Source organism: Aythya fuligula, chromosome 3 (genome assembly GCF_009819795.1).
Source record: "Aythya fuligula isolate bAytFul2 chromosome 3, bAytFul2.pri, whole genome shotgun sequence".
NCBI classification, from domain to species: Eukaryota; Metazoa; Chordata; class Aves; order Anseriformes; family Anatidae; genus Aythya; species Aythya fuligula.
The window spans coordinates 116476679-116496223 of NC_045561.1; the positions used below are offsets into that span (position 1 = coordinate 116476679).

Genomic DNA, 19545 nt, shown 5'->3' on the forward strand with positions numbered 1-19545 from the left:
ATTCAATAGCATATGAAACTCGGTACAAAAATGTTATAAGGCTTAAAAAATTAATGGCTCACATTGAAATGTTAATGACAAAGCTATATTGCATTCTGATTTTGTGTGACTCCAACACATCCCCATCAAAACCATAATCAAAAGCTGATGTGCTCTCTCAAAACACAAATACCTTGAAAAGAAATATATACGTCAACATGTTTTCATCAGACCTACATATGGCATAGCATTATTAGGCAAACATTTCCTTTCTTGTCCTAATTATTGAACAGTGCATGTAGTGGTTAAGATGAATTCACTTTAATGAATCCTCTAATGTTTTAAGTAAGGAGGAAGAAGTCTCTGCTGCTCATAACTTTACAGCTACATGGCTGGTCTTTACTCACAGAACTCATGTTTCTGAAGCAAAGAGCAAAGTGAAACACTTTCATTACCTCAATTTACAAGTGGGGAAACTGAGGCACATGGCACATAGTGAATTTCCCCAAGGCCATCCAGCAAACGAGCAGCTGAACAGAGCAAAATCCCCAGCAGCAGTGTCCTGCTGTAACCACTAAGTAGCATTGCCTTCCTTTAACACAGACCATTATCAGTTTGCAAACACTACTGATGGAGAAGACCTACTGGGTCTTTCTGCAGTTCCCTGTAAGCGCAGGCTTTTTCCATGCCTCGTGCTGCAGACGAGAGTGCTTTATACAATCCCTACATTAAAATAATTCAAGCGGGAGGACATCTCTCATTTCCTTTGGGGGAAACAATTCTGTAGCTGAATAGATTGCAGCATTAGGAAATATTTCCTGATGTCCAGCCCCTGCCATAGCTTCTAGAATCTGTTGATATATTATTAATAGAAAGGAAAATAAATATAGGTATTAATGCCAGCAGACACTGTCTACTACTAATAGCTGCTAAAGTAATATATTCCCCTTGTTTTTAGCTTTTATTAGTCTTTTTGCAAAGGGTTACAAGACCCTTATGCATCCATTAGCCAGTCAGCCATGTGAAATTAATGTGGAACAATTTTCATAAGCATTACTCAGAACTAATAATAATTAAGCATTATTTTCTGCTCAGATAACACAGAAAATAAAGTCTGACTTTTATGCCAAGATGGGTTTGCATTAGCTTAAGGTAGATGAATTAATTCTCATTTACAAGGCTTCTCCACCAGCTAGCCAGAAAATATCAAGGTAATTAAAACCAATTTGTGAGGTTCTGTCCCATTGCACATTCACTGAGTTTTATCGTTGCTGCAATTACAGGTACTTTTATGCCATTGCAAAGGTGGGACATGAAGGAGACCTTACCGCTTGCCTCCTTCCCCATCACTTTCAAGAAAAGCAACCTCGCTGTAAAAAGCGGAAAGTGTTTTTGTGATGCACTTGGTTGCTGGAGAGTGTAGGATGGCATTGCTTCAAGGACCAGCTCAGTCCTGGCTCAGACTGGGAACTGCACAGCCCAGAAATGCAAAAAATAGGTCTCCAGCAGAGTGAAAAGAAAGAAAAAAAAAATAATAATTAAAAAAATGCTTTTGATTTACCATTTACTTGTAAGGGATTCATCTTGGCTAATTACCAAACCAAGGAGTTTCTGTAGACAGCATTTCATAGATAACTCAGAACCAGTTCCCTCCAGCCAGCCAGATCTTTCCCTACTGTCTTTAACAACCAAAACCCACCATTTGCAGCCCAGGTAAATAATGATCTTATATGAAGCTAAAGTTTCCAACACTGCCCAACAGCTTTCTAGCCCTTTTTCTAGTGTATGGCTGAATCTGACATGTAGTCATGTCCCAGCAGCTTCACATACCACCTGAGTGGATGCTGTGGTTCTTGAAGATGGTCTTAGTTTGGTCCAGCTGCAAGATAGAAGATATATTAGCCCAACTAATAGCTAGCTCTAAGATATATTAACCCAGACCTAACCACCCACAGCTAAGCTAAGCTGGAGCCGAGTGAGCTAAGACCTTTTTTAACGTTTCCAAGGGGAGCAGCTCCTTCACCCTTGACCTTGCATCTGAGCTCAGCAAACGTCTGAGCCTGATGTGACCCACCAGTCTGATTAAAAAAAAGGTTTTTCAGAGGATTACGAACTCTGTTTTCTGTGTCCTGACTCTCTCATTTCAGGTCTCCAGCCTCTCCATCACTCCCCTGTCTCACTGTGGCGGCTCATTTTGGCGTCTGTGTCCACATCAGTGAGATGGAGCAGGCTGACCTGAGACATGACTTTATGGGTCAGCAGCAAAAGAAGGAGACAGTAGTTCTGACTTTTATTATGTTTTGAAAAATTTTCTCTAGAGTAATCTAATTGCTGTTAGAGAGGCAAATAAAAGGAGAGAATAGTCAAGAAACACCAGCTGTGCCTGAGCCCTGGAAGGAACCTCCCTGGCATTTGCACGGTTATCCACGCCTTCAATGAAGAAAGGTTTCCCCCTTACAGCTGTCTCAGTCATGATCCAGCCATAGTAGTTGTAAACAGAAGTGTAGATCTCATGACTCGGCTTTTCTGTGCAATCTTCTTCCCAGCTGATGATGCCGACCTGAAACCACTTCATGGTGTTCCAATAGCTGCAAACCAGAGGTCCCCCGCTGTCCACCTACGGCATAAAGAGGACATCAGAGCAGGATCAAACCTCAGGTCTCTCAGATCAGCTGCATCCCCAAGGCTGATCAGGAAAATCAAACTCCACCCCAAGTTCATGAGGTCTTGGGGGAACAGGGACTCAAAGTGTCACAGCTCAGGTCTGAGGTGCCTACAGAATAATGTTAAGAGGAGGAGGTAAGAGGAGAAGATCACTCACAGTCTCCAGCTTGGTGCAATGCCCTGTCCTTCTCAAGTCTCTTCCACATCCTCCCATGGCCCTGGATGGATACCTGAGTCTTGTCACCAGGAGACAAGACCCAAGAGTAAAAAGAGACATTTGTTGTGACCTTTCATTCAGTTCTTAGCTTCCCTGTAAAACCAGTGCATATACATGTAGGTGCCAGGTACCTGCTGCTGTTAACTTGGGGAGCAGTATCCAGAAACTGAACAAGAGATGAACACTAACCCTGACAAGCTTTTCTTGCAAATGCAGTAATTTCACAAAAAATCTGCTTGCTACTGGAAAGGCAACTTCCACTCACCCAAAACATGCAAGCTTTCAAATGCACTTTGCAGCCATCCGATGAAGAGGAATGTCCTGGCTCGAAAGCCAAGAGCACATCCAGTTTCCTGTGTGACCTCTGTTTGCAGTCGCTGAGCACAACCCCAAACAGAAAAGAAACCAGCACAAAGTGCACCCAGCCAGGAACAACCAGCACAAAGTGCACCCAGCCAGGAACAACACTCCTCTCAACAGTTATGTACATCTTAATTGCTGATCTGCCCTTGCTCTAAATAAGACAGTTTCCTTCCATAGCTTTTTTCTTTTTTTCTTTTCTTTTTCTTTTTTTCTTTTCTCAACTCCTTTGTGTGGCAAATAAAAAGTACAAACATATTTCTGAAGACAGCCAGATTTCCTGGGCATTGTTGTCCTTCCATCTTTGTGCCCTAGTTTGAGAAATATCTTTGCCATCAATATATGAACCCCCCTTTCCCCAACAGCTACCCTGACCTAACCAAACATCAATTAGTAAGGAAGTGTCTGTGTGATGCAACTCATCGACACCCACAAAAGTTTACGGCAGAATTCTTACTCATTTCCTGGGATGGCGGCTCAAGGCCCCTAATGAGCTTATCTTTTTTTTTTTTTCTATATTCTTTTTAGCTCAACATGTAAACAGGAGAGAAAAATGAAGATAAATGCAGAGCAAATGTTGCTTCAGCACCCAGCACTGTTTGTGCTGAAATGGTTTTACTGTAGCTGCACTATGGTGGTGGTGGAGCTCCTTCAAAGGCAGGATCTGAAGGCATTTCCCAACCCTGTTTTGACCAAGAACTTGTGTGAATCCCACCAGTGACCCTGCAGTGACCTTGGACCCACGCATTATCAGTGCTCTTGGTGATGCCATCCTTTTTGAATGAATGAGCATCTTCTAAGTTGTGCGCACAATTAAATTACTGGGAATTTCACTGCTAATTCCCTCAGGGCAGGCACAGGCCAAACGTATTATCCCGGCAGCGAAAGGAAAGCACTTTGAGGCTCCTACAGAAAGATAAGAAATGAAGTTGGGAGAATGGAAGCTGTTATTGAGGCAGTGACGCAGCAGTGGCTGGTGATCTCTCAGCAGTGGCACATTAGGATGCAGCACGGTGGCTTTCCCCAATACAGTAGAAATGAGTACTGGTAGAGCCCCTGCACACTAAATCACAGAATTGATCCCATTTTGGAGGCTGTCCACACTTGTGATGGACCTTACTCCCAGGGCAATTAATACTAATTAATTCCCAATACCTTGTGGCTATCCTTGAGGAAAATTCTTATCGCATTTTGTGGATGAGAAAAGCATGGCTGAAAAGGGATGTGATTTGAACAAGGCAATGGCAGAACCAGGAGCCAAAGCCAGGAATTCAAAGCTATAGATCATGCAGTTTTCCTTTCAAATCAGATGTTTTCCCCTGTTTGTCTCTTTAGCTGTGTTTGCTTTGTTCTCTGCCCAGTCGGCGAGGAAAGAGAGAGCTGTCTGCAGGGCTTGGGGGACCGTCAGCTGCAGAAAGCGATTTAAAACCTGCCCAGAGAGGGAGCTGGGCAATGCTGTGAAAACCCAGGCAGCAGCTGCAAATCCACAAACCCTGAGACCCAAATCCTACTTTGGATGCCTTTCCCTGTGAGCTGAGATGGTCTGCTTCATGGGTGCAAAAGGCGCCTCTTCTGAGTTCCTCGGATGTCTGTCATCATCTCCACATGATCTTTCCCACTTAACTATAGCAGCCCGTATGAATCGGGAACCTGATTGCTATAGGGCTAAAGACAGAGAAAATAAACTCAGTTCTACAACACTTTGGAATATCCCTGTATCCACCTTAAGGTCTCAAAACTGTTGGCCCAAGATTTTCCATCTTTGTGTAGAAGACAATGTGGGAAGAAGGAGGTTTGAGTGCTGGTAAAATCACCTCAGCTCCTTGATGTCTCCAGTAGTACTAATTTAATGAACGCTCAGGTCAACAACCCTGAAGACTGAAGTACTTATTAAATGCTGCTTTCAGCTTTCAGCCTCTTGCACCCTAGTGGTGAAAGACTTCTGGTCAGCACACGCACACCAGATGCCTGCTCCTGCTGTTCAGTCCGAGTGGCAAGTTTCTGGACAGTGAAATAGCTGAAAACTGCATCTTTGCTTCTCTTACATGTTTCTTGTCAACTGGAGGATGAGTGAAAAGCAACTACATCAAATCAGATCGTCGCTGAACTCATGCCTTCCACAACTACATGGTAATCCTCCCATTAGGAGAAGTGAGAGCAAAGACATATTAGCTGGCAAATAATTCTGAGTTGTATAAAAATTGTCACAGACTAGCAAGGCGCTTTGTTCACTAAAGCTGATCAAAAGTTTCATCCTTTTAACTACAGCCAAAGACTTTTTGTGAACATCAGGAGCCTTTCTGCTGACTTCAGTGAGCTTTGGCGCAAGAGTGTAATCTTCCTTTCGTATTTGTATTCTCGTCTGCAACATGGTAATTGATCAGAACAAACACGTTCAGCCACATAAATCTTTTTAGGTGCGAGAAGCTCTGGGGGAGGGAGAACAACCCATCTGATCCTCATTAGATGGATACACAGTCCTTGCAAGTCATTGCTGATTTCATTTTTGTGATGGTAAGCTCTGTGTAAATTGGAGAGAATCAGCGTGTGAATAACAACATTTGCTATTAGAGCTGCCCTGGCTGCAGGAAGCAAAGGTTTTTCCAAAGAGATGATTTCTTCAGTTATTTCACTGTGAATAGACTGTCTTTAGAGGAAGGTTGAAGGACTAAGACCATTTTTAGCGTGTCATAGATGAATCAGGTAACAGAGTCACCTGGACTTTTTTCATGGGATCCCTTTGAGGTCTCAGATGAGAGCCTTCACCTACTCTTTCCATCCATCTCCTTGCTGGAAAATGGGTGAACAGGATGGCCCTACACCTCCCAGATGGAAGCCATCAGGGTCCATTAGTAGCCATGGTGGCAACGACTAAAGGAGGCCATAATGCATCTGACCAAAGCCCCATGCAGCCCAGACTCCTGTCTCTGACAGATGTCTGTAGCGAGTGCTTGGGAAGGAGAATGAAAAGCAGGGCAAGTATTTACAGAGTTGTATTTACATCACAGTGGTTAATAGCCTTAGAGAGATCTTCATCCAGGAAGTTATCTAATTGCTTTTTGAATCCATTTATCCCTTAGGATAAATACCCACAACATCCTGGTCAGTGAGTTCCATAGTTTAATTATCTGTTGGATGAAAAAGTACTTCCTTCTCTTTGTTTCAAACCTGCTGCCTGATACAGCCATTGGATCGTCCCTCCTTCATGTGTTTTGAACAACAGTGTCAAGAGGATAGCTCTTGACTATCCACTCCTTGGCATTCATGACTTTAGAAATCTGTGCCATATCCCCATCAGACATCTCTTTTACAAGCTTCAGAGTCTTTCTCTGCTATTCTCTATTCCTCAAGAAGCCTTTCTGTGCCCCTGCTCATCCTTCCCACTCTACTAGTCTCTTCTAATACTGCCTCCTTTCTCAGATGGGGTGGACAGGAATTGCACACAGCATGGGATGTAGGCCTCCAAGATTAGTGCCCTCGCATAACATGCGTTTGTTTCGCTACCTATTCCTTTCTTAATAACTCATAATGCTCTTGTTGCCTTTTTGACCTCCACAGAATGTCGTGCTGATGTTTTTGAAGGACTATCCACAGTCACTCTGAGATCTTCTTCCATGGTAATAGCTAATTTAGAGCCCATTATTCTATGTGTACAGCTGGAGTTGCTTTTCCCTGCGTTCATTACTTTGCCCTTGTCAACAGTGAACTGCATCTGCTGTTTTAACCTCCAGACACTCAGGATAATGAAATCCTCCTGCACCTCTGCACAGTCAGTTTTAATTTTGACCACCCTGAACAGTGTTGTGGCACCAGCCAACTTTGTCATCTCAGCATTTGTGCTCCTTAAACAGCACAATTCCTTGCATGGATCTCAGTGAGACTCCCCTTGTGAGCCTTTTCTCCCATCAAATCCTTCCTCCGTACCGCCTCCCTTTCCAACAGAAGCCCTTCTACTTCATGACAGCTCACTTTCTGCATGAGCCTTTGGTGAGAAATCTCGTTAAAAGAATTTGGGGCATCTCAGCGCGTTATATCAGCTAGATCACCCTCTGCCACATGCTTGTCAACTCCTTCAAAGAATCTGAATCTATCTGTGAGTCATGACTTCCCCTTAAAGCTGTGTTGACTCACTGTAATTGAATGAGAAGCGGCTGCTCTGAGTCATCACACCCATTTCTCCCACTCCAAGGGCAGGCACTCAGTAGGTTTCTTTGTTCAGCTGGATCCAGAGATGTTCTGCTCCCCAGATCTTCACTCACCGGGCACACAAAATAACGCCAGACCCCCCCCTTACCACAAAGCAAACAGCTTCAGTTCAAGGGACTAAAAGCTTCAACTCTAGGGTGCCAAAGGAATAAAGCAGAAGAGATGTTGGGCATCATCAGCATCTCAGGTCCTTGCAATAGGAAGGAATGGTTTTCACAGATTAAAGAATTAAGCCACCATAGCTTCCATGTGTTCACTTGTCTGCCCATATCATAAAATGATCAAATGATGAAAGCTCTATAAAGCCACAGGACACAGGAAAAATATTCTAATTCTTATGAGCTGCACATCAAAGCACCCTTTAGAAGCAAATGTAACAGACTATAAAAGCAAAAATGCCTTTCTAATGCTTTGTTCTGGAGCTTCCCAGGACACCTTCCTATTTAAACCAATCTTAGAAAGAAAAAAAAACAACCACCACACCCTGACATGTTAGCAATTGTTCAGCAATGGAGAATCTATCACAAGGCTCGTGAGTGGGTCACTCTCTTCAATGTAAAGGTAAGGTGCAATAGTAAAGTAAGTTTGTACAGTCATTTTTTTTTTTTTTAGTCATAATTTTGAATTGAAATTTGGTTAGCTCCAAATGCTAGTCCCCAGGAGACCTTTGGCTGATAGGCAGAAGTTCCTATAACCTCAGAGCTCATACAGATACTCTCCATACGTACAGACTGCAATCACAGCATCATCTATCCTCTTCCATTTACATATTTTAAACAGCTGGAGGGATCAAGCAAGCTTCCCTGGTTTGTGGCCTTTGCCTTGTCTCTCTGATAATTTACCTGCATGAAGCTGATTTTCATCTGCAGACCTTTTCTTTAAAGAAATCTATCACAAGTCTTCCCTTGCAGATTTTGAGCCTCGCTAGCACCAGTAAAAAGATGCAAGAGTTTGTAAAAGGATGCAAGAGTTTTTGTCACTTCTGTATGGGTTTAGCACTCGCTCTTGTGCACAGAAGGAGGGTAGGAGGGGTGAGTTCAGCTCCAGGCTGATCACCCCTCTGAGGGGGTTCCAGTGCAAATATCAAGTTCCCAGTGCAGTCACATTACCACCAATGGGACATGATTTCAGAGGGGTCAGCTGGACGCCATGGGGATATCCTAAGACATCTAAAATTATACTGGAAACTTGTAGGCAACAGTCCTGCCTCAGATCCATGTGTGTCTCTGTGAGCTAGACACCTTGGATTTGCTTCTAGTTAATGGGAGCGATGAGCACTCATACAGAGATTTATCTCATTTTAAAATAGATAGTTAAACCAGCCTGAATGAATCACATGTTCAAAAGCACTTTTTTCTCTGCATTAATAGAAAGATGATTGGGTAGCTGCAAATAGCTACAGAAAAGGCATTTGCATGGGGCCAGATAAATCTCAGCAAACAGCTACTGCTACTGCTGTAGCTACATGGGGTGAGGGCTTTTAGCATCCCAGATGCTACACAGGTGCTACAGCCATTCACAGAATCCAAGAATGGCTGAGGTTAAAGGCATCTCTGGGCCCATCTGGTCCAGCCCCATGTCCCCAAGGAGCAGCCCCCGGCCCCTCTTGGGGCAGCCTGTGCCAGGGCTCCGGCACCCCTGGCCCCAGCAGTGCTGCCTGAGGGGCAGGGGGAGCCGCCGGGGCTCCAGGCTGGGCCCGGGGCCTCTGGGCCTGGCCCTGGGCACCGCTGAGCAGAGCCCGGCTCCGGCCTCTCCGCACCTCCCTGCGGGTACTGACGGCCATGGGGGAGCTCCCCCGGAGCCTCCTCTGCTCCAGGCCCAGCAGCCCCAGCTCTTGCAGCCATCCCTAAGAGGAGAAATCCTCCAGTTCTTCACTGGACTCTCTCCAGTATGTCCATGTCTCCCTTGTACTGGGGAGCCCAGAACTGGTCCCAGCACTCCAGGTGTAGCCTCACCAGCACTGAACAGAGGGGCAGGATCCCCTCCCTCAACCTGCAGGCAATGCTTTGCCTAACACAGCCCTTTTTTTTTGCCCAAGGGCCCTTCACCTCAGTGCCCCCCACACCCTTCAGGTCCGTTTCTGCACAGCCGCTGGGTGCGCCCAGCCTGTCCTGGTGCTGGGCCTGTTCCTCCCCAGGGGCAGGACTTTGGGTTTCTCCTTGTTGAGCTGCAGATTTGTGTCAGCCCCCCTCTCCTGCCTGTCCAGGACCCTCTGGATGGCAACGCAGTCCTCTGGCATATTCAATCTTCCCAAACTGCTGACTGTATTTGTGGGCAGGACATACTACACATGAAGGAATGTAGTCCTTCTTTGCCTTTTTCACTCAACTAAATACAATAAAACCCAGAGCCCTAGATGCATCCTAGCATTGTTTTGGCCAAGGACAAAATCTCTTGTTGTATAATTCAGTGGAAGGGGGTAGATGCCTTTGGCTGGTGACTCAGATCAGTCCTACACCAGTGTGAGGGGAGCGTGGTGAAGCTGAGCTGGAAGGATCCCACCACTTGTCTGTGGCCATGCAATGATTCATTCTCCTCAAAGTCAGGCCACCGCCTGCCCCCCCCCCTTCATCTGCTGCCAACCTGAACTGTACATGAACTGTGACTTCCAGCAAAACACACTCTGTCCTATATTTCAGAGAAATTCTCTGAAATATAATTGGGCCATTTACTGAATTTTGTCTCGATAGGCAAGGCATTGAAGAGGCATTTACTTTGTGAGTCCCTTATACTCTAATTATTGTTCAAGTTACCATTGCATCAGGGCCTAACAAAAGGTGCTTAAGAAAGCAAGGAATTAGACATCAATTGTGGTTCATGGGGTCATGGAAGAAATGTAGCACACAAAAAATAACACATAGGCCATCTCTACTGTCTGTTGTTTAGCACTTGTACTCCATGAACATCCATTAATGCTAATGTTTATGACTAAATAGAACTATAAGTCAATTACAGATCCTGTTAGTGTTAATTCACAGTCAATCTATATGTTTGTCTGAAGAACCACTAGGGAATTGGTATACAATAGATTTTTCTTTTTAAGTGAATGGATTTTTTTTTTAAGTACAAATACTCAGGAGCTCTGCTATTCAATCTCCTTGAGTTATTATAGGAACACAGTTAGTGATCCACAAATTAGTCAAGCTCTGGTACTAGTATGCAGCTACTGAAATGTCTGAGCCTTTCTATTCATGACCTGTTGCCACATGTGGATATTAAGGCAGCGATCAGTAGGATAAAACTTTCACATGACACCTTTATGAAGATATTTAAGTGACTGGTTACTCAAATAAAACCATCATGCTATAATAAGGAAAATCTAGCACACAAATGGCACACAGTGCAAAGACAAGCATGCTAATCTTTTGGATCCAGATCAGGATCATGTGGACTTACAGCCTTCAGTCTAGATGAAACTTGCCCATCTTATCCTGGTTCTTGGCATGAACAAATGTGCCCAGTTCTCAGCAACGCTTAGGAAAGGTTAATGTAATGCTTTTATCTGGTTCATGTCCAGACAAACCAGGCATTGCTCCCAGGTTTACTGTGACCACATCTACACCAGCAAACTCAGCATCACCAGAGCTCGTTCCTTTACCAGTATGACTGAAAAAGAAAAAAATATTCCTCCCTCCTATCTGTTCCGAGGCACATGGGCAGGAACCTAAACTTAGAAAAGTGGTCAGGAGCCTAAAATATAAAAGCAATTCTTTTATCATTTCATCACACAGAATTTATCTGAGCCCATTCAACAACCTTTAACCCCCAACCACAAGTAATGTTTCTAATCCCATCTGGGTGCCCCAGAGACGCAGATTCAATCTGATGTGACAAGATAACATTTCCTGCAGAGCTGTCCAGAGAAAAATCCAGTCTTTATGTAGAAAAGTAGCTCAATAGAATGCACTTTGTACAATGTGCCTTGCCACCTACTGAGGGCTTGTTGCAGAGCAAGCATCAGGCTGGGACCTGGTCTCCCAGTTCCTTACCTGGTAGCCTACTGCAGGCAAGCCACCAGATTTCTGAACCAGCCCAGCAAGGCTAAAATATGACTGCTTAGCCACCCAAACTCAATCCCAGAAAACTGTCCATCAGCAAAATCAGTGCTTCCCCTAGAACAAATGAGCAAATCCTGATGAAAAGTCATGTCACCTGTTTCACTCCTGAACAGACTTACTTCTAGCCTAGGGTACATTTTTGCCTTGTTCTCATTATTTCAGGTTGCAAGACATTTCTGCCTAGTCAAACTTCTGCTAAAAGTGGGCAGTTGCTGGGCTATGAGCATTATCATACATATAATCATTGTGTACTTTCCCTGCTTGGAAAGCTCACATTTCTATTTCATTTTGCAGGCTACGCTAACATTATTGTAGATCAAAATAGCACCCTCATCAGCTTTCTGAATACAGGAGATTCATTTTGCTGGGTACAAGTGCTCTTGCTGTTTCACCAGCATAATTCAGCCACAGAACTTAAGGCAGGGCTGGGAAGTGCATTCTTTAATCATGTTAATGTTATCCTGTGGCAGTTTTCTTTTTAAATTTTTTGATTGAATTTAATGGAGGTGAAAGTCACTAGATGAATGGCTTCACAGGCAGATGCTCTCTGGCTAATCAAAAAATGATTTTGCAAAGCAAAGCTTTACCTTCCTTGCCTAGGTATGGCCCCAGCTTGCGATGGCTTTGCAGTCCATAAGCGCCGCACCTAAAGCTCAGGGACTTCTCTGAATCCTGGCTCACTGGGTTAGATTGAAGGGCTCCTATAGGACGAAGCTGTGCCCATAGGTGTCTGACTGTCTGCCCCCCTGCAAGCAGAGGAACACTTCTAAAAGACCCTTGCTTAGTAGAGGAGAGAGACTTCAGCCCTGTTCCTACCATGGCAGAGGCTGCAGGGAGAGCTGCAGGGAGAGCTCAGTCCTCATTGAGCAGAGAAGGGGTTGGAGGTTGGATGCTGTGAAAGCAAAGGTGCTTTTTGGCTTTCAGACTTTGTTTGACACCAGGACAGCAATCGTGTACATAGAACATGTTCTGAGGGCATAGTTTGGGTGAGGTTATCCCACTTCTGGGCATTTCACAGAATGACAGAAAGGTTGAGGTCAGAAGGGACCTCTGGAGGTCATTTGCTCCAAGCAACATTTGTTTCAGCTCTCTCCCCTTAGCAGTCCCTGCTATCAAACACCATTGAGCTCTATAATTTAGCTTCAAAGCTCCACCGTCCTGTATCATTAACCCGTTGTGACATGTGATGAGTTCTGGCACCCACAGACTTACCTGCTGTGCCATCATAGGACATTTCACAGAATCACAGAATCATCTAGGTTGGAAAAGACCTCCAAGATCACCTAGTCCAACCTCTGACCTAACACTAACCAGTCCTCCACTAAACCATATCACTGAGCTCTACATCTAAACGTCTTTTAAAGACCTCCAGGGATGGTGACTCAGCCACTTCCTTGGGCAGCCCATTCCAATGCCTAACAACCCTTTCAGTAAAGAAGTTCTTCCTAATATCCAACCTAAACCTCCCCTTTTGTGCTAGCACCAAGAGCTCCCTTGGAAATGTTTCTAACATTCAAACTAAACACTCCTGGACTCGTTTCCCCACCCAGTCCTTTTGCTTCGACCCTCCTGGTCAGATTTTCCTGTCTCCAGACAGTATTTAACTCCTACCACCACTGCACAGGGGCGTTTTGGTCCCCACAGGGACACATCCCCAGATCCACTACTACTTTCCAAGAACCACACTGCCTTGGTCAATATGCATTTGCTATGCACCAGACAGACAGGTCCTCAGCCATAGAGCTTCTTGCCTCATGTAGAGAGCCTTTAGCAGCCCTAGAAATCCACAGGAAGAGTGGATGTTCCTTCCTGAAGTGAATTCACCTCTCTTTGAAGGTCCCTGTTCCCCCATAGGCAATGTGGCTGTTCTGGGGCATGTTTGCTTTACCTGGCAGGTGCCTCTTTCTCCTCCCTCCAGCTCAGCACACAGCATGTTCTCTGGTAGCTGCGGGATGTGCTCCAAGCACTTCTCCCTGATGATGAGCTTCATCCGTGCTTTCTGCAGCACGTGGGATGCTGACTCCTCAGCTGCTAACCAACAGGTAAGAAGAGAAGGATTAGCAAACCCTGAAGAGCTTGTAAGGGTGAAAGCACTGTTGGAGACCCTTGGGACTGCTCTCAGGTGAATTTGTAAAGGAACTCAGGGTAAGAGGGGCTCAGGGCACAACCAGATGCTCTGGGGGCCAAGGAGGCTTACAGGGGCTGTCTGGATATGTTTGTGCTCTTGATTAAATGCCAGCCTAGGAGATGGGTAGGTAGGTGGTGAGATGAGAGGTGTTGATGGGCAAAAATGAAATCCTGGGGAGTGGAAGCTTGCTAAATAGGATTTGAAACAATCACTTATTCCTGTAGATGAACTCTGGGATGTGGCACAGCCAGAAGTACACCCAGAGGGATGGCTTATCCTCTTGGCCTTGGTGATGCTCCGAGATGAGCTGCTTGGGTTTCTCATTCACATCTCTAGGATACCCAGCTTGAATGATTTTTCACGCAGCCCTGTGTGAGCCCATGTGTGAGTTCCACTGAGCTTTCTCCAGAACAGACGACCTAGTTCTCCACATGCTCTCCTGGGGTGCTGTGAGGCCATGCCTCAAACAAGGGACTGGCCACATCTTTCACAAAGGAAGGAAGAACACAAATAATTGCTTTTTCCTTCTCTTGAGATGGAAAACAAAAATCAAAGTGGGTACCAGCAAGCAATGAGAAATTTAAAAATATTCATGCAATACTCATGGCTGCATGGAAAGCCTACTCATTTCATCACCCACATTTGTCTTCAAAATAAGCCTAAGTCTGAAGGATAAAACTGTCTTTTGAAGGATGTCACAGCTTTTCACTCCTTCTTGCATAATTCAGTGAGCTAAATCATCCCAGAACCTTCAGGAAGGTGGAACTCAAAGGTAAAAGATGGAAAGTTGTTATGTTCCTTTCCTAACTAACATGGGGCCCCTCCATGGACGTGTCCGCACAAAGAAATGCTTTAATGTGGGCATCCCCAAGGAGGTGGCTCTGTGTGAGCTGGGTTTTATTGACTGCAATAAAAGAGGAGTCAGCCTGGTGCCACCTGCGGTGCCATTTGAGAGATGTCCACCTCCAAAAGATGAGAAATGACCCATCTTTCCTCCCACGCAGGAACAGCGTGTCATACTATGGTATGGCCCATATCACACCATCACATGTCACCCTCAGCAAACTCGGCTTCTCCCATTTTTCTTCTGAAACATCCCCCAGATTGAAGGGCTGATGCATTGAGCTCCTGCAGGGTGCAGTTCGTATTGCAGAGGCAATGCCACCCTAACCACACAGCAAAATGAGGCTCTCCTCCCCAGAACCACACCAGGTATTTTGCAGAGACTAACTGAAGAAAAATCCTGCCAAGTTGCAGAGTGACTCTGCAGCATTGCCCCTGCTTTTCTGTTTCTAAGAGCGTGTTACCTTGGTGAAATGGAAGACTTTCACAACTAAAACACAGCGTTGTGCTGCGCTTTACTGCTACGTGAGGTGAATGAAGCATAAGAAGGAAAATACAGAGGTTCAGAAAGGAGATAGGAACCCTATGGGGTAGAAGAGCAAGGATTAAATGGGACCTTAACTTACTACCTTTCCCAGGAAGGACTGGTAAAGCCCCAAGACACCACCCTTCCCACTCTGCCCTGATTACCCCTTTCCAATAATTAAATAGCTCATTAGCCATTTGGTGACGTTTGTTCAGGATAGACATTTTGGGTCACAGTAAGTGCTGGAGCTACTTTCATTAGGGCTTGAATGAGAGCAATTAGCAATAGCAATCTGCCTTTCTAAATGAAAGAAGAGGAGGGGGTGGTCAGAACCATCAAATCAATGTGTTTAATGGAGGCATTATGCCAAAGACAACCCTAAATCTCCATTTCCCTTATGCCAGACCACTTTAGACCCATTATATCTCACCCAGTACAGTTGGGGATTGTCTTACTTTGGGTGCTCATAACAGCAAGCAAGAAGGCAGAGTCCTTGCAGAGCAATGGTGGGCTCTAAGGTTTCAGCTGGAATATATACGCTCAGAATATTGGAGACTTTTCTCTGGGGGTGACAGCTTCTTGCTCTGAATGGACAGCCAGTGATGTGCAGAGGCTGCCAGGTTCTGGATGTGTTTACAAAGGAGGTAGGGAGCAGCCACTGGTATGGGTAACCCCTGCCAGGGGAGAACATCTACTTTAAATGGGTAAAAAAACAGCCTCCATTAGCAGATACATCACATCTCCCAGTGGTGTCTCACCTGCGCCTGTGGTTCCCCATCCAGCAATCCAGCAGTGTTGCCATGTGTCAACGTCATGCATGAAGGGCAAGCAGACGGGGATTTTCTCGTTGCTGAACTCAACGGGCGAGCTGAGCATGATCAGGGCAATATCATGTTTCATGCTTGTTCTGTCAAAGTTTTCATGGATAACCAAGCTGTCTGGCTTATGTTCTTCCAGAGGGTGGTCAAGGTTAATTCCCCCTACTACAACAGTGAGATCTGGTGGCCTTATAAACAAAAACAATAACAACAACAAAAAAGAGTATGCATGAGCAAACATGAAGACTTTGTGTTATAAAGGTTGGTGCCTCCTTCCCCAGAGCAGCAAATTGCAGAGGCAGGTTAGCTACAGAAACCACAGAAATCTGCCCTCACTTCCAGGCAAAGCTCATTTTCAGGGGAAGCAGGAGCAGAGGTAGAACATGAATGCAACCAAGTTATAAATAGCCCAGGTGCTAACGAACAGATGGAGCAGGCTGGGTGTTCAGAATCACTGTGCCCTGGGCTGGCTGCTCCAGGCCATGCTGTCCCTGGCCAGCTGCTCCAGGTTGGGATGCCACAGGTCATTTGTCACCGAGCAGCTCTGGCTCTTGGAGCTCCCGTATTTTGGAGGGGACTCATGGATGGTTGGATTCTGTCCCTGGGTTGATTTATCCAGAAGCTGCTGGATTAATAGCAGACTACACATAAGGTAAAGGTGTCTGCTATACAAAAGCAAAAGTAATTTGAGAGCTAGAGTAAACTGGAATAGAATATACCTCTTTTTACAAGGTACCACAACCTGTGTAAATGTACAGGAACTCCTTGGGAGCCATCAGAATATAACATCATGGCCAATTATACAAGGCTGCTCACACTGTCCTTCAAAATACTCTGCATCTGGACCCTGGTTATGCAGATTTATTCCCTTTCTGGATCTTCAGGTTATGCAGATTTGTGCAAATTTTTTTTTTTTTTTTTTTTTTTTTTTTTTTTTGTTTTGTTTTGTTTTGTTTTGTTTTGTTTCCTAAAGGAGGAAAGCTTCTCAGTGCTCTCCTTCTGGCTCCATCACATATATTTTGCACTTGATCCCAAGGATATATATACCCTACAGTCTAAGGAGCAGTGTTATCACCCCCATCACGCCTGGGCTGTCCTCATTTACCCTGAGTAGAGTAGAGTAGCGTAGAGTAGAGTATAACAGAGTAGAGTATAACAGAGTAGAGTAGAACAGAGTAGAGTAGAGAGCAGCGCAGAGCAGCACAGAGCAGTGCAGAAAATGAATAGAACAGAACAGAACAGAACAGAATAGAATAGAATAGAATAATAGAATAGGAGTAGAGTAGAATAAAATACAATACAATACAATACAATAGAAGAGTTGAGTTGAGTTGAGTTGAGTTGAGTTGAGTTGAGTTGAGTTGAGTTGAGTTGAGTTGAGCTGAGTTGAGCTGAGTTGAGCTGAGTTGAAGGGACCTTCAAAGATTATCTAGTCCACCTGCCTGACATCTTTAGGGCTAACCAAAAGTTGAGGCATGTTAATGAAAGCATTGTCCAAATGCCTCTTTAACACCAATGTACATGGGGCATCAACCACCTTTCCAGGAATCCTGTTCCAGCATTTGACCACCCTCGCAGTAAAGAAAATTTCATAATGTCCAGTCTGAACCTCCCCTGGCACAGCTTTGAGTTACTCTCCTGCATCCTGTAATTAGTGGCCAGGAACCAGAGGCCAGCACCTCCCTGTGTGCTTCCCCTCCTCAGGGAGCTGAAGAGAGCTGTGAGGTTGCCTCTCAGCCTCCTTTCCCCAGACAACCCAAGTGACCTCAGCCTCTCCTCACAGGACATGCCCTCCAGCCCTTTTACCAGCTTTGTTGCCCTCCTCCAGACACATAAGTACTCACACCTCATCTGCAAAGCAATGGGCCGCAGTTAAAATCCACAGCGCGCTGATCATGGTGCCCCCGCAGATATGTTTCCCGTTGCTCTGGATGCTCACTTGCCACGGGAACTCCCCAGCCTTGGCATATCTCCCCTCTGTGATCCTCTTGCCAGTCTCCAGAAAGGACTCATAAGATGGTCGGAGGCCACACTCTGGGTACAAAATGAGACACGTTGCTCATGTATGGCTGCACCACTGCCTGTACTACTAAAAGAGGAGGGCAGGATGCAGGTTAAAGCACTGGTCCAGGACCATCCATGCTACTTGTTCTCTACCAAAGCCCCTGGCATTGCTGCAACTTCCCCCAAAAATGCCTGGGCAATCTGGGGACTAATAGGGCCGTAGACTGCTTCCCATAAGCAGGTTGGATGAAATCCTTGTTGAGGGAGTAGAATGGAAGAGTTCCGTGCCAGGTATAGTACAAGCCATGCATGTATGCCACAAGGCACAAGGAATCAACCCAGGCCAAACTCATTTACCGATGTGTGTGTATCCAGGAGGGCTACCAGTTTCTCTCTGCTGTCCACCTCTGAAGCTACCAACAGGTTCACTCTTCCATTCACTGCTGAACATAAAAACTGGGGAAGAAACGCCTGCATGGATGCTGCTGATTAGAGAAGTTAAAATCCAGAAGGTAAGGAGCAGCATGTTCATCCCACACTTGGACCGAAGCTCTTGGATGATGTTGAGGGCAGTGATGCTTCTGCAGACACATTCCTCTGCCAGGAGCAACCAGAATGTGACCTCACACGGTTCATTCTCTTTTGCTGACATCACAGTCAGAATCCAGCCTTCCTGAGACAATGAGGGAAAGCTCACACTGCCCTGGCCAACAACTCAGTGATTCCCATGAGGCTTGGGATTTGCTTCAGCTGTGCTAGGCATAGGGCATCCTGGACTGGATTTCACTGGGTGCAATAGTGGACTTCTCAGGCTGGGTGCTGTAGCCCTTTTCGGTTCTCAAACCACCTTTTTCTCTTCAAAGACCTTACCTGCTGGTCCTGCATTGGTTTTCATCTTTGAGAAGTGCTGAAGCCTATTAAATTTTGGATGATTTTTTTTTAGACCTTCTCTAAATCTTCAGAAGAAAGAGGCAGCTGTGTGGTGGGGCAAGGTTCAAACAGTGCCGAATCAAAAGTATTGTGTCAAAGATGCTGAGGCTGCCACTCACTTCTTCCCCGAGAACTGTGGGCAACTGTTTACAAGGCCAAACACAGCTTAGAAAGCTTATCCACAAATCTGAATCATTTCACCTTTACTGATCTTATCTCTGCTGCTATTTGTACCTCCAGCAACAACTGCAAGGCATCAAGGCCAAAATTCCACCCTAGTGCTTCTCCATAATGAATTGGGTGGGGGCATAATATTTTGGTTTGTACCAGTTTTAACATCAGTGGACCTATCTATGTTGATTTCTAAACTGATGTATTATTTCCATAGGGACAGGACTGAGAAGAACTCAGCCAAGTTCAGGCCTGAGCACAGCTATATTAAGTACTGAGCAGTGCTTCCTCCAAAGACTTTCCAGTCTGTTTCAAAACAAGAACTTGCACGGAGTAGGAGGGAAGGGAGGGGAAAAGACAGAAGGGAACCAAGCAATATTTTATGAGCAAATGATGATTCAGAATATGAAATGTTTTGCCTTGTACATGGGAGCAAATCAGAGTTATCCCACTGAAGGCTGACTTACACAGAGGTTAAAAATGCATAGGAGGAAAGTCAGACTTTATTTTCCTCTCTTCTTTGCTTTTATCTTACCCCTTGCCTAGGAAATTGGACAAAAATGCTGGTTTCCTTGACAGTGAGCAACAAAACATTTCAGTGGCACAATGTTAACAACAGGCGATCAGTTACTCTAGCGGCT

General features: G+C 45.1%; 1 protein-coding gene across 1 annotated transcript; it reads right to left on the reverse strand.

Moving 5' to 3' along the window:
* Nucleotides 1–1801: 1801 nt before the first annotated feature.
* Nucleotides 1802–18698, reverse strand: PRSS55 (serine protease 55). The gene is made up of 6 exons (XM_032184517.1): nucleotides 18674–18698; nucleotides 17644–17833; nucleotides 15740–15987; nucleotides 13373–13515; nucleotides 2438–2596; nucleotides 1802–1858 (listed from the first exon to the last, which is right to left on the reverse strand). Exons 1-6 carry the CDS (start codon nucleotides 18696–18698, stop codon nucleotides 1802–1804), a joined length of 822 nt encoding a protein of 273 aa, XP_032040408.1.
* Nucleotides 18699–19545: the final 847 nt, after the last annotated feature.

Coding starts and splice junctions, on each gene's coding strand:
- PRSS55 (XM_032184517.1), bottom strand. CDS start 18,698: ATGAAAACCAATGCAGGACCAGCAG. Junction 15,988..17,643: donor CATTGCTTTGCAGATGAGGT/GTGAGTACTTAT, acceptor TTTGTTTATAAG/GCCACCAGATCTCACTGTTG. Junction 1,859..2,437: donor GGATCATGACTGAGACAGCT/GTAAGGGGGAAA, acceptor TCTATCTTGCAG/CTGGACCAAACTAAGACCAT.